Here is a 14,283-nt window from a genome sequence, read left to right on the forward strand (position 1 = left end):
CGTGTGTGTGTGCGCTGCTGTAGTTCAGGGTGGAGTGGCAGGAGCGGGGCTACGGAAGGGTAACTGAGGAGTGTGTGTGACCATGGGGGGGGGCTGTGAGGCCCACCCCTCACTGTATATGGGTGTGTCTCTGTGTTTGTCTCTGTGGGTGTTTTTGCATGTGTGTGTGCGCTTGTCTGTAGGTGTCTGCGCGCGTGCGCGTCTGTGTGTATGTGTGTGTGTGTGTCCGCGAGTGTGTGTGTGTGTGTGTGTATGTGTGTGTGTGTGTGTGTGTGTGTGTCCGCGTGTGTGTGTGTGTGTGTGTGTCCGTGAGTGTGTGTGTGTGTGTGTCTGTCTGTGTGTCTGTCTGTGTGTGGGCGAGTGGGGTTGGGCGGTATGATATGAGCTGGTCAGAGTGAGTTTCCCCCGCTGTGTCATGTGACCGTGAAGCTAATGCATGTGGACGTCTCTCTGCAGGTGATGCGGATGACTCTCTCCACGCTCAACTGGAGACGCAGGGAGATGGTGCGCTGGCTTGTCACCTGCGCCACCGAAGTTGGTCAGTGTCATTCCTCCTAAATGCCCCGCTGTCTCCACCCACTTTCCAGCCAAATCTGTACACCAGTTACAGCAGTAACATAACAGCCTGGTCTAGCACACGGCTTTACTGGAAATCTCACTGATAATCTTTCCATCTTATCAAATCCACTGTTTATTTTCACACTACGAGCTGTGCATCAAAATATATGCTTCTGTAAGTCTTTAAAAACGTCCTTGTTCCTTAGCCCAAGTAATCCATAGATGCCTGTAATGGATATTGGCCACATGCTGTTTGTCAGCGTTGTTCAGTTTTTGGCTCCTCCCCTGCTGGCTTCTCATTGGCCGCTTCCTCTCCTTAGGCCTGCGAGCTCTGGTGAGCATCCTACAGGGCTGGTACACCCTCTTCACGCCCACCGAGGCCACCAGCATAGTGGCCGCCACCGTCATGTCCCACAACACCATCCTGCGCTTGAGCCTGGACTACCCGCAGCGGGAGGAGCTGGCCAGCTGCGCCCGCACCCTGGCCCTGCAGTGCGCCATGAAGGACCCGCAGAACTGCGCCCTCTCGGCCCTCACCCTCTGCGAGAAGGACCACATCGCCTTCGAGACGGCCTACCAGATCGTCATCGACGCCGCCTCCACCGGCATGACCTACTCCCAGCTCTTCACCATCGCCCGCTACATGGAGCACCGCGGCTACCCGCTGCGGGCCTTCAAGCTGGCCTCGCTGGCCATGACACACCTCAACCTGGCCTACAACCAGGACACGCACCCGGCCATTAACGACGTGCTGTGGGCCTGCGCCCTCAGCCACTCACTAGGCAAGAACGAGCTGGCCGCCATCATCCCCCTGGTGGTGAAGAGCGTGCACTGCGCCACCGTGCTGTCGGACATCCTGCGGCGGTGCACCATGACGGCGCCCGGCCTGGCCGGCATCCCCGGTCGTCGAAACTCGGGGAAGCTGATGTCCACCGACAAGGCGCCGCTCCGGCAGCTGCTGGACGCCACCATCAGCGCCTACATCAACACCACGCACTCGCGGCTCACGCACATCAGCCCGCGGCACTACGGCGAGTTCATCGAGTTCCTGAGCAAGGCCCGCGAGACCTTCCTCCTGGCCCAGGACGGACACATCCAGTTCGCCCAGTTCATCGACAACCTCAAACAGATCTACAAGGGCAAGAAGAAACTCATGATGCTGGTGCGGGAACGTTTCGGCTAACCCCCGTCCTGGAAGGGCGTGGCCCAGAGGAGGGGTTTGTGGGGGTGGGGTGGACCGATCAGCCGGAATTTTTTTGGTTTTTGTTTTTCTTTGTGATTTTCTTTGAGTAAACACCGTTCACAATGTCATTCTACCAGGTAGAAAATTATGGGGGGACAAAAAACTTATGTAGGTGAAAACGATGGAAGTATTTTTCTTTTTCTAAGTTGTAATTTAGTTAAAAAAAAGAAAAGAAATTGTACAAAAACAAAGGAGTGGCACATACAGAGAAAAAAACCAAATGATCTGTGGAGTATGGAGCCAGGTGATGCTCCCCCTCTTGGCGTGTGGCGGTTTTCAGGAGTTCTTGAAACATCGGGAAGAGTCGTTACCAAAACCCAGACGGGCAGAGTGTTATCCATGTACCTCTATCGTATTCCGAGGATCAGCTTTAAGGCCCCGGAGAGGGAGCCTGGAGGAAGGAAGGGAACACAGAGTGGGAGCACCAAACCTCCGTGCAGCGTGCCACCAAAACACCCACCTGCAGGACCCCGTCCCGCCCGCCGATCTCCAGACGCCGGACCGAGCCACAGGCGTGACTTCTCCTCCTCCTCCTCCTCACGTTTATTTATTCTAGTTTTTTGTAGCTTTTTTCACTTTCAATGAAGGTACTTTTCAGTGGTGAAAGGAATACCGTATTACTCCAAATTAACATCTCCGCTGGTCACACGCCGCCCTCGGGGGGCGGGCAAGCCCCGCGATTGTTGCCAGGGTTACGCAGACGCTGCTTCTGCTGCTGCTGCAGTCCTGAACGACAGGGGTTTTCACATTGCTGAAAAACACGCAGCGTTTTCCACTGTTGAAACAGAAAGCTGTGGTTTTGTCCCTGACGGTGTGCCTCAGGGGCCAGGAAGCTGGGGGCGGTGGCACTTCCTAGATCCAGGCCTGCTGTTACTTACATGCCACTCAAATTGTATGTGATAATTTCACGTCTTTTTTTTTTTTTTTCTACGGAGATTCTGAATGAGAAAAATCACTGAAATGACTGAAAAGGAGGCTGGAAAAGGATCGGGATTGTGGGATTGTTAGTGTGACGTGAGCACTTCACAGGTCCCGGTCTGCGAGACGTTTGCAAAACCCATTTGTGATTTGTGTCCTGAGAGAATGCGTGAAGGGGTAAGCGTATGCAAATACCATCATGGTTAACAGGAGCAGCATGAAGCCAGCGTTCATCTCGACGTGGAACCTGAGGATGGCAGTCCTGGCGAGGTGGCATCCTCACTGCTCAGACTCCACCCTCAACACAACAGCTCGAACACTCTGAATGCCTGCTCTGGCTTTTTATTTGAGGTAATACGGTAAGAAAGCAAAACAGAAGAAATGCTAAACTCCGTTCTCAGGGAATCACTTAAAGAAACGAAACAAAAAAAATGGTAGCAAAAGCATTTATGATATTGTAAATATGAAAGTGTCAATTCAAAAAATTGTAAAGTTATAATTATTTATGATAATTGTATGTCTTTTTTTTCGGATACTTGAATTTGTTGTGGGCTGAAAATGTGATGACGGTAAGAGGAAAGACATTTCTCAGGTGCTCCTGTGTTTTTTTCTGATTTATTTTGTATCTTGTTTTTTTTTGCAATATGTTGTGCAAGAGGAAGCATGTAATATAGAGATTGAAAAAGGAGAAGAAAAATAAACAAGAACCGAAAGCACCAGACTATGCAGAACCACGTTTGAGCAGCGCCCTTTCCCTCCCGACCCCTCTTCTGAATGGAGGTTCTGCTGGGGCAAAGGTCAAGGGGGCGTGGGCCAACACCCAAGACCGAACTGACATGAGGCAGCATGTTTGTGTGTTGTTTATACGCAGCTCACCCAAACGGCTAACGGGATGGACTTTGCCTTCGACAGAGAGATATATTCAGTTCTTTTTCGGACTTTAGCCTTAGTATCCTCTGAGTGTGTTACAGTATGGCTTGCCATTGGTTGAAGAAGAGAACTGGGATCCAGAACCATAGTATGCTGTGATGCACGAGGGGCCAGCCGGGGGGCGTGGCTTTTAGGCCAGCCAACCAGGGTGCTCCCTGTGTTCGCACACCTGCCTGTACCAATGGCAGGAGAGAGTCCTCCACCTGGATGTCCACTGTGTATAACCTCCCTTGCGTTTCTCCAGCCTTGGTCCATGTGTCCCCACACTGCTACATTCACAGGAGACAGGAAAGCTGGGAACGTCAGGTTGGGAGCCCCGAGTGGTCGTTGGGTTATTCCCCGAGTTCTGTTTTGTCATAGGATCTTTTTTTTTTTTTTTTTAATGCATTTTTTTTCCCCTCCCAACATTCCTGTGTTGGTATGAGTATATATACCCCCCCGCCCCACATGGATTGAGAGGGTCTATAAACGGCCGTTCTGGTCTGTTGCCCTCCATGTGCAAGCACAAACACAACAGCTGCCGTTAGGAGAGGTCTGCTAGCAAACCAAGAGGGGGAAGAGAAGGACTCTTTCTTTTGAGGAAAAAAAAAACTTTGCTTTTCGCAACCTGTGCTGCAGTACGTTGTAAGAACCGCCTGTTACATACACGTCCAACTCGGCAATGTTTCCTCTCCGCTCCCTGTTCTATAGTTAAACTAGTTGGTCCAAACGCATCGCAAAAAAAAAAAAAAGGAAACTTATTTCTTTTCTGGTTTTGATTTCTCTCTCTCTCCCACACCCTAAGTGTCTATATGTGTACCAGTGTTTTGACCTGTCCCTAGAATTTAGAAGGAAAACATAAGCGCTGGTAGAGGTTGTTCACTAGTTTATCTACTGTTTTAGATTTTTAATTTAAGAGAAAGTGTTCGTCGCCTCTTCGTGCTACTGAATAAAAAAAGGAAGGTATCCAGTATTTGTTGCCACAGAAGTATCGTTCATCAACAACACTTTTTGTTTGTGCAACCTCTTGAGCTAATGTCTATGAAACAAAAGGTTTATTACTATTTATGTAATGCTTCTACCATTTTATATGATTTGTGTTGGAATCTCAGTGCTTTTTTATGAATAAAGTGTGAAACACAGTCTGGCCTCGCCTTCCTTTGTTACGTGCAGGGACGCGGGCTGTTCTCAGCTCCCGCGTCCTTATCGTCTGACATCACTGAGGAGAGCCCTGCTCTGCGCTGGGCCTGGCGGCGGTAAGGTGGGAAATGAGAGGAAGAGCATTGGGATTGGTGGTTTTAATGCACCACAGAAGTGCAAGTCATCGTTATCAGAGACCCAGCTGCATTGAGGCAGGTGGCGGAGTGTTGGCTTCCTCTACCAGGTGTGAGGCTGTGTAAACAGGGGCGGCCTCTCCGGTCCTCTCCGTCTCCTGGAGCAGATGCCGGGGATGGCAGGATGGGGATGGCGGGACAGAGCGGTGGGCAGAGGGCCCGGGAGAGCCCCACGCCGCATCAGCATGGAGCGCCACGCGCGGCGGAGCGGCCAGATTGATCGCTTCTGTAAATGAGCCTATTAATTATCCGGACAGCAGCAGGCAGCTTTGCCGCCCCCACCCCACACCCCCCCGCCCCTCCCCGCAGTCTGGTAATACGCCCGCCGCCTATCACCGGAATCTGGCCGCGTTATCGCTGCCCTGCGGGACGGGATCGGGAGCCGAGCGGCCTCCCGGGACGGCAGGGGTGTGGGGGGTCGTCACAGACACGCAGACGGATTCGTGGGTCCTGGGCGGGCGGCGGCCTGCTCCAGGATTGGTCCCTCTCACCCGCCGCTGTTAGACACCATCAATAACAGTTAACTCTTAAGGGGCGGAGTCAGCGGGATGGGCTGGGCCAATCAGGCAGCTGACTGAGGATGCTTTTTGGCACTCTGTGTAATCTCCGCACAGCCTATCCCCCGTTAGAGTCCTTCACGGACGGGTTGCCACAGGCTGGGAGCAGAGAGGTCCCCCCTCACTCCAGAGCAGCCCTGAATGCCTGAAATATGGATAAGGGGGATGCTGTTAGCTGCACCACTGAGCAGGGGCGGTCCCGGAGAAGAGTGATTTGGCTGAAGTGTTTGGGGGGGGCAGGGGATGGGTGGGTAATTGGCTCCCACACCTGACTCCCCTGCTCTCTGTACTGCAGGCTGCTGGGGGGGGGGGGGGTTTGAGCGTTGGAGCGAGACCGATTCCCAATCACCAAGAGCGGTGCTGCCATCCGCGGTTCCATTTTCCTGGGCAGCGCCGAAATCTCAGAAACCTCCATGCCGTTTGAGGTGTCGTGATCTTCACGGGTTGCCATAGCGATAATCGGCTCTCCGATGGCCGGCCGTCCGTCTCTGTCACAGCTGACGACGGGGGGGGGGCTTTGCGGGCCTCTGTGGGGGCCGTTTCTCCTCGGTGACAGGTAGATCTCGCTATCAGCACCTGGGATGGGCAGTCCTGCTGTCAGCCACATCACACACCCCAGCTCTTCGGGGACCTGATTTGAAGAGCTTTGTTCTGGCTGCCTGATTTCCCAGCATCCCCGAGTAATTGGGGTGTCTGCAGGAGGGGGCGGGGTTCTGGACTGCCGAGACGCCTGGGTAGATCTGCGTTGTTGTCCTTCATTCCTGTGAGTTTGAGCATGTGGATCTGGCCCACAAAGGCCTGCACTCGCTAACTGCAGCCTTGCCCTACCGTGAGGAAGAGGCAGGAGTATGATGAGGGTCTCCTGTGTGGCTGGCTTGTCTCCTGCCTGGTGTTAGGCAAGAAAACACCATCTACATACCATTTGAGTATTGTACCACCATTACACCATTATCTCCGCCTCCATCTGGTAATAACTCAGTTTAATGCCAATGGCTGTTTACCAAACCTTAAATCAGACCTTTTCCCTGGTCTTACTCTGATCTATTTCAATTAGGATCTGCCCAATATTTTTTAATATCACTACAATCACTAATGACACTGAAATCACTAATGAATAAAATAAGCCAATGATGATAAAACAAAATCTCTGGGCCCTACCAACGCAAGTATGAAATGCGTAAGTATTAAGACTAGGGAAATATTCATCGTTCTGCTTCACTCGACACCGTAAAGTAAAACCTGCACAGTCCCTAACTGCAGAAAACTTTGTCCAAATCTGCATTGAGGGCAAGACCATGACTCTCTGCTGCTCCACTGCTAATATCTAAAATCAATCACAGCCAATGCCCTCCAATCTGATAAAGCGCTGAGAGAGCCGGTCCCTGACAAATGATGTACAGTCGACTGTCTCCAGGAGCAGATTGGATTTTCAGGCTAGCTGATTTGCTGAGAGATTGTGCCTGACCCCTCCCCCCCCCCCCTCCTCCCCGGGGCCGTTTTTTTTTTCCCTTTTTTAAGGAGGCCTGGGGGACTTTGGCTTTTTAAAGTGTAGATTCATTTTTGCAATTAAAAATAATGCCTGCTCCCCCTTGAGGAAGTCATCACGCGCCTGGCTGAGAGAGAGGAGACGAGGGGAGCGTGCAGCACAAACAAAAAACCCCCTGCTTTTGTTCTGAGCCAGCGCGCTGACTGGGGGCTTAAAAAATCCCCCGGCCCTAATCAGCAAATTGATTCGAGATTGTTTTTTTTTTTTTTTTTGTCTTCTTCCCTTCTCCCCAAAGGCTTACGGCACCTCACGCCTCAATCAAGCTCCGCTTCATCCCGTATTGTGACAACTGCGTGGTGTTTGCGGGCAAATGACAGGAGACGCAGCTGCTTGCAGGGCCCCGACACAAACAGCCCGGGAGCCTCCATTGTGCTCACACCGCAGGCTCTGATTGGACATTCAGACGGGGGCCGTGCGTCTTTCCCGGGCCCGCTGAGTGACGGGGCCGCAGCGAGTCAGGGCCAGATCACCGAAAAGCAGCACACCTCTCCTCCACTCACGAGAACCACCCATACAGGAATCAATGTTGCTTGTATTACAAAATTAGAAGGAACGATTTAAATTCCTAAAAAAAATGCCCTGCTTATAAAATTCAGCCACTTGTAAGTCCTGAGTAATATATCAAGTGTGATGGTGATGAAGTCGGTGCGCTGCATCACCATTCATGTGCTGTGGGCCTTGGCGGGTGGGGGAAGGGGTGGTGTGCATGGATGTACACAAAGCCACCTCCTGGCAACCAAGATGCATGATCCCCATGCAGTGCATCAGGCAGTTTGTTTTTGTGGAATTCGGGGGTCCCGGTATTTCAACAACAACAACAGCAGCAGCAGCAACGGCTGGATTTGTATCAGCCATGCATGCACTTATCCCCACCGCTTACAAAAACACCACTCGGGATTAACTTGTTTTGATTTCAGCTGGAGATGGCGATAACGATAAACAATCAGTCCAGTGGTTTTCCTGTAAGCCGTAAAAAAAAGCCTTTTTTCAGTTTAATCTAGATTGTTTGTGCAAGCATTTTCACAACATCACACAGGAAAGTGTCAAGCGAAAGGAACAACATGGAGGAAAGGAATCAAGAGGATTTATGGCTCAGAGCTGATCGATTGTTTTCACACTGTAACATTCATTGGTCACATCTAAGACAGTGGCGGTAAGCAGCAGCAGTAGTGTTTCTCTGTTCTCCACTGCTGCATTTGGTATTGCTGGTAGCAGAACGCTCAAGCTTAGCCCAAAATGATTTTTCTTTATTCAGTATAAAACATCTCTGGAACGCAGGCTCTGCCCTTTGCAGCTCTCCTGTGTAGACACGATAAACATGACAAATTAGCAGGACTCTTGCCTTGACACACCCAAACCTCGACCCCAAAAACACATTCAAGTGCTTTCTGTGTCAAATGTAAAAAGCTGAATGACATCAGGGTGAACTAAACCTCAACGTAGAGTCCCAGCTGCTCTGTGGAGTTCGTGGCATAAACATTACAACAGTGGGAATGCTACTCTTGGAAATCTTACTGAATGGGTGGGTTACGGCTGTCCCCATGTGGGAACATTAACACTGCACTCATATCTAACATTGGCCTGGCTGACAGTGGTGATTAGGTGACCTAAAAGAGCCCCGCGGCTCAGTCTCTCCGCATTTCGCGATCGGTTTGTGGTTCGTGCGTTGGTGGACGGAGGGTTATTTGCAGAGCTTTCGGGAGTGGGTGTGGACGGCCTCCACGAAGGCGCCCACGTGCTCGGGGTCCATGTCAGGGTACACCCCGTGCCCCAGGTTGGCGATGTACCCCCGCAGACCGAAGCCCTCCAGCATCTTCTTCACGATCTCGCCAATCATCTCCTGCACACGAGGCATTGTAAATCAGCCTCACTCAACGTGCTTTACTTATCTTGAAATTATGAGTGACAGATTCATTGTACTTTAAAGTACAACTCATTTTCCTATCCAAATATTTTAAATATAATACATAAATATTTATACACAAATAACTCTTCCTTACCAATTAGAGTAAAAATTTTTTTCAGATAAGAATTTTCTCAGAGGAAATGTTAAATGATAGTAGTGAAGCCGTGGTGCATGTTGGGGAAAGCACTGGTAACAGCACAGGTTATGAAATGCTTCATCCAAGCGGCTCCGGCACACAGCACCCTGGTGGAGCAAGGAGAGGGGGCTCACCTTTGGGGCATACAGGGCGCAGGGGTCCATGTTGCCCTGCAGGCTGACTTTGCCTCCCGTTCGTTCCCTGAAAAGCAGAGCCAGAAACGAATCAGGAGGGCCCGCTGGAGCCTCAGACCCGGGTCATCCCGTGTACAACGGGACCGGCTCTGGCACCACCCACACAGACACAAACCAGAACAGGCCCAGAAAAGCCAGCTTTTAAAGATATCAGGGATTCTGTCACTGTGAACTATGACTGATCCAGCTGGCTCATTCACTAAACTGTGTTTGAGAATTCGGGTGGAGGCATAACTATCTCTCCGAGCGAGAGCTGGCTTCACCAGGGACTGTTTAGAAACTGTTAATGATCTATACTTTTCTCCGTACTGAAGTGAGCGCTTACCGTGCTGACCGCGGGTCAATGGTCCAGTCCAGACCGACCACATCGTAGTGGGACTGAGAGAGGTCTTCCAGGCCGTAGTGGCCGTCCTTAGCAAACACAATCTGGGACAGAGAGAGAGGGGGGGGGAGGTGAAGAAGCCACACCACCCTGTCACCTTCTCCCGCTTACTGGCTGAAGCTAAGTGGAGCTGGGCTGGGTTAGGACTCAGATGGAAGGAGAAAACCAGTGCCCTAGGGCAGCACCAGGTTCTCCGAGACAAACCGTTTATCAGATCATAAGTTAAACTAAGCAGAGGTGTTCCCCCATGTCCTGACTGTCAGTATGGCCATCTATTAATCCTCACGTTTAACTGTCTGAATAAATTTCTGTCTCTGAAATTCCTGTGTGCTGAGCATTCTAGCACAAAATGGCTGCCAGCCTCCACCTATGAGCGTACTACACATTGGTTGAGATGAGTTACCCTGTGTAACTATTGTAATTTGAGAAAATTGAGGCGTAGTATATAAAAACTTTATGATTCATTCATTCAAGGGGGCCCTGCACTCAAAAAGTACTCAAAAGTATCAAGAGATGAGATTTTACTTTGACAGCACTTGCCAATAATCACTAGCCTATTATTGCCATCTGGTGGCGAGAGACAAAATTACAGCACACAATGCCACTAAATCCATCAAACTGCATTGCCTGTCCTTGGTAAAAATGAAGCACTAAAATCTATGTAGAATTTTGAATGTAGACCTTGGGGCTTACTGATGATGTCACTGCACCTTTGAATACACTGATTAATGTATTAAACTCCATTTGAGAAATGATTTGGTTTAAAGTAACAACTATTTCTGAGATCAAAATAATTGAGAGTGCCTATCTTTTCTAAGAACACTGCCACCTGCAGTCGGCACTCACAACACGTGCACATTATTGGGTTAATGTGTCTGGCATGTGAAGTGACTCCATGTTTGGAAGGGGGCTGGGGCGCTCACCATGGGCACGTTGTCCTGGCTGGACTCTTTAAGGCGGTCCTTGACCCGCCGGGCGATGTCCCGGAGGTACGGCAGGGAGAACTCCTTAAACTCCACCGGCCCCAAGCAGCCTGTGTGGGACTCGAACACCTGCAGGGCCTGGCACAGCCAGAGGGGACAGATGGAGCAGACTTTAGCCAATCAGGATTACCTGGTCTGCCAGAGAACATGGTCATGAACAACTTCTCTCCGCTGCAGAGAACATGGTCATGAACAACTTCCCTGCATTGTAAAGAACATGGCCATAAACAGCTTACTTACACTGTGAACCAGATCACTGTGAAATGGTACTAACCGATGGTTAAATGAGCGCTCTTGGAATGCTAGGTTATTTCTGAGGATAAACGACATGTTTGGCATAAAGTCCGTAAGGTAGGATTGTGTAGGTCAGCTGACAAACACGAAGATCTAAATCCATCCCATGAAAAAAGGTGAGCAGTTCGATGCTCCTGTTCAGTCCTGTCCCGCTCACCTGGGCCCCCGCAGCCACCTGGCCCAGCAGGTACTCCACGATGACGTCGGTGAGCTGGGACAGCAGCTTGTGGCTGGCCTCTGGGTGGGCGTACAGCCAGCGCTTGGCCTTGGAGTGGGTCTGGGATCCTCCCCCCTCAATCATGTAGGACATCAAAGTCCACTGCAGACAGAGACACAGAGTCACTTCAGGACTTACTCCGCATCTTAACCAGATCTAGCTAAAACAAAAACAGTTACGAACACATGATCACTGGGACAGAGGACACAGCACATAAATCTTTTAGAACACACAATGTACATTTGGGCATTTCTAATTGGCAGTGTTTGGCAGTGCCTGCACTAATTATTTCCTTAGTAGAGACACCAACTGCTTACATGTTCCCCATCTGTTGCAACCTGTTTTTGTAACTGTAGTGATCCTCATGAAGAAGCCTAAACTGCACCCCATGAAGGTGTCTTACCGGGGCCCCGGAGAAGCCGATGAGCGGGACTTTGCCCTCCAGCTTGTGCCGGGTCAGCGTGATGGCGTTGAAGACGTAGCCCAGCTCCGCCGCGACGTCCACCTTGGGCCGCAGACGCTGGAGGTCGTCTGGATCCTTCAGGGGGTCTGGGAACGTGGGACCCTTTCCGGCAACCATCTCCACGTCCATGCCCATGGCCTGGCCACACACATACAAACACACACACGCGTGCACACACACACACACACGCGCGCACACACACACACAAACACGCACACAGATTTTTTAAGGGATAACACAATAGGCAGAGCCTGTTAAACAGGTAATGTAATATAAAGGCCAATTTTCTTTTCCTTGTATACTATGTCCTTTATACTTGGTGCATGTCCACAACTGCGATACCTCCCAGTATAGCAGGAAGGATGCATCTACGTTAAAAACTGCAGGACAAGTGGAAAAAAGTAAAGGGACACTGACGACGCTCACCTGTGGAACCACCAGAATGTCCGAGAAGATGATCGCAGCATCAAAAGGGAAGCGTCTCAGAGGCTGGAATGAGGAAACACCTGCATGAGTGTGCTTTCTCTAACCGCAGAGAGAGCAGGGTTTGTGTGGCAGAGATGGGCTCACCTGCAGAGTGAGTTCACAACAGGCCTCAGGTGACCGGCACGTCTCAAAGAAATCCTTCCCAGCTCGGGACTCCCGGAACTCTGCCAACAGGACGTAACTCAGGTAAATGCCTGCTAACTCTCTGCAGATGATGTAAATTTACTGGGTTTTACAAGTGAAACATTCAACATTCACCTCTATAGTTAGGGTTACCGATGAATATCAAGAGTATCTCACTGGACTCCAGGTCAAGATTTTTTCCCTTGTGCAAACTGCTCCAACCAACACATCAGTCTGCATTATGAAATAGCTTTTGCAACTGCATCTGGTTGGCAGCCCCAGTAACATGTGGATATTTACATATTCACATTCACATATTCATTTACATAATGTTTACACATTTTCGTAGCAATAATTCAGGATCGAGAATAACTTACAACAGCTTTGCGTCACGTTTCCCAGCCCTGTTCTATTAAAATACATTAAGCGGCAAAGTCATCCTGCTGCTTGCCTGCGGTGATGTTCTGAGGCCAGGATTTTAATGTGATCGGATACGGGACGCATTCACACCTGAGAAAGGCTCTCACCTGGCAGGTAGCGGCCAGCTTGTCTCATGCACCACACAGGTACGTAAGGCGTTTCCTCCCCACGGGCCGCTCGCAGGAAAGTGTCATTCTTCAGTTCAGGGAAATCCTTTGGACTGACACCCCACAGTATACACCGGTTACATCACCGTATAAATAAACAGCGGCCAGGATAACAAACATGTCGCTAACTACCAAGCGGGTTCGCTAAATACATTTGGGCGAGTAAGTCATAAGCAGACTGATTCCCTAAAATTTAGTAAAAGTAATAGTAGCTAATAGCCGAACATGCTCAAAGATATTCAGTTAGCCGGCCAGCTCCGTGAGATATCTACGCAATCCATGCGATTCTTTTATCAAAACCCCCTCCCTTCCGTCATGCTATCGCTGCGGGCACCCCCTGAGAATAACTAGCAAGAAGCAGGTGATTACCAATGATAAGACCAGCAGAATAACCGTTCATTCATTCAAACTTGGTAGGTGATGCCCCGAGCTAGCTTCCTAGCTGGCAACCATCTTACCGTTCAAATTTAGATTTAGTTGCCTTAAATACAGACTAACATATTTTTAAGTTACTCTATGATTCCATTCTCAGCAGTTCAGCTCAGTCAAATGTAATATATCTAGCTAACGCTAACTAACAAGAAAACAAGTAAAATTAATTTACACTTAGCGGGCTCGCTAGCTAGCTAACCACCTAGTTATCTAACTCTTACAGCATCCAGGAACTGAACATGTCAGTGTATCTGGAGATGCTAAGTAATGTTAATTCTTGCTCTTCTGTCAGGTGCTTATAGCTAAAGTTAACTAACAATCTGAAGGGTAACTGGCCCTTCAGAAACTTAGGAGCGCAGACTGAACATCAGTAGAACTGTGCAGCTACATTGCCTGTTAATAGGCGAAGAGAATACCAAATATACATACCAAAATGTGTCGTTATTCATAATGACAATGTCAACGCGATCCATGCACAAATAGCCCCGTATCGATGAGACGACTCATTCACATACACTGTCAACTTCAGACTCCTGCGGCTAGCTGGTTATCTTCTAGTCATGCTTTAGTCACGCCCACCGAGTAAGTGCAGACATTTTTTGTAACGAGGGGATTGGAGGACACCACTGACCATACCACGTGACCAAAACTGCCGCCAGATGTCGTCCTTTGACTAGTTTTTATTTATGAACTAGTTCATTCGCAGTTACACAAATAATTTGGTTTAAAAGACAGGCAATACTAAATCTCAGCATACACAGGTTTCAGTGAAATAACACGGACTGATATCGACCAAAGAAAAGCAAGCATGGAATCAGATGAGAAACACTTGTTTCAAATATTTCATTAACGTAGGCCACTTTACAGTAGCTATTTATTTGTATGCCATTTCAAAGAATCCGTTTCAATTTTAGTAAATTTTTTCTGCAATTTGTTATACTTTTTGCAGATTGGGATGAGTGGGTGCAGAATTCACACAATATCTTAACCCAAGTCTGGTTGTTCTCAAAATAGC

At 49.5% G+C, this 14,283-nt stretch overlaps 2 protein-coding genes across 2 annotated transcripts in view; one reads left to right on the forward strand and one right to left on the reverse strand.

Annotated features, from left to right (window-relative positions):
• The window catches only part of zswim5 (zinc finger, SWIM-type containing 5), a 56,640-nt gene extending 51,906 nt beyond the window's left edge, over positions 1-4,734 (forward strand). Inside the window, exons 13-14 of the mRNA XM_036554185.1 lie at positions 457-538; positions 879-4,734. Coding sequence (XP_036410078.1) covers positions 457-538; positions 879-1,741 — 945 coding nt within the window. The 3' untranslated portion in view covers positions 1,742-4,734. The remainder of the gene's footprint in view (positions 1-456; positions 539-878) is intronic.
• A 3,391-nt stretch (positions 4,735-8,125) lies between these two features.
• Positions 8,126-13,816, reverse strand: urod (uroporphyrinogen decarboxylase). The gene is made up of 10 exons (XM_036554570.1): positions 13,698-13,816; positions 12,777-12,889; positions 12,211-12,290; positions 12,067-12,129; positions 11,581-11,778; positions 11,118-11,279; positions 10,607-10,744; positions 9,627-9,727; positions 9,242-9,308; positions 8,126-8,905 (listed from the first exon to the last, which is right to left on the reverse strand). Exons 1-10 carry the CDS (start codon positions 13,739-13,741, stop codon positions 8,747-8,749), a joined length of 1,125 nt encoding a protein of 374 aa, XP_036410463.1. The 5' UTR covers positions 13,742-13,816; the 3' UTR covers positions 8,126-8,746.
• Positions 13,817-14,283: the final 467 nt, after the last annotated feature.

Source organism: Megalops cyprinoides, chromosome 20 (genome assembly GCF_013368585.1).
Source record: "Megalops cyprinoides isolate fMegCyp1 chromosome 20, fMegCyp1.pri, whole genome shotgun sequence".
NCBI classification, from domain to species: domain Eukaryota; kingdom Metazoa; phylum Chordata; class Actinopteri; order Elopiformes; family Megalopidae; genus Megalops; species Megalops cyprinoides.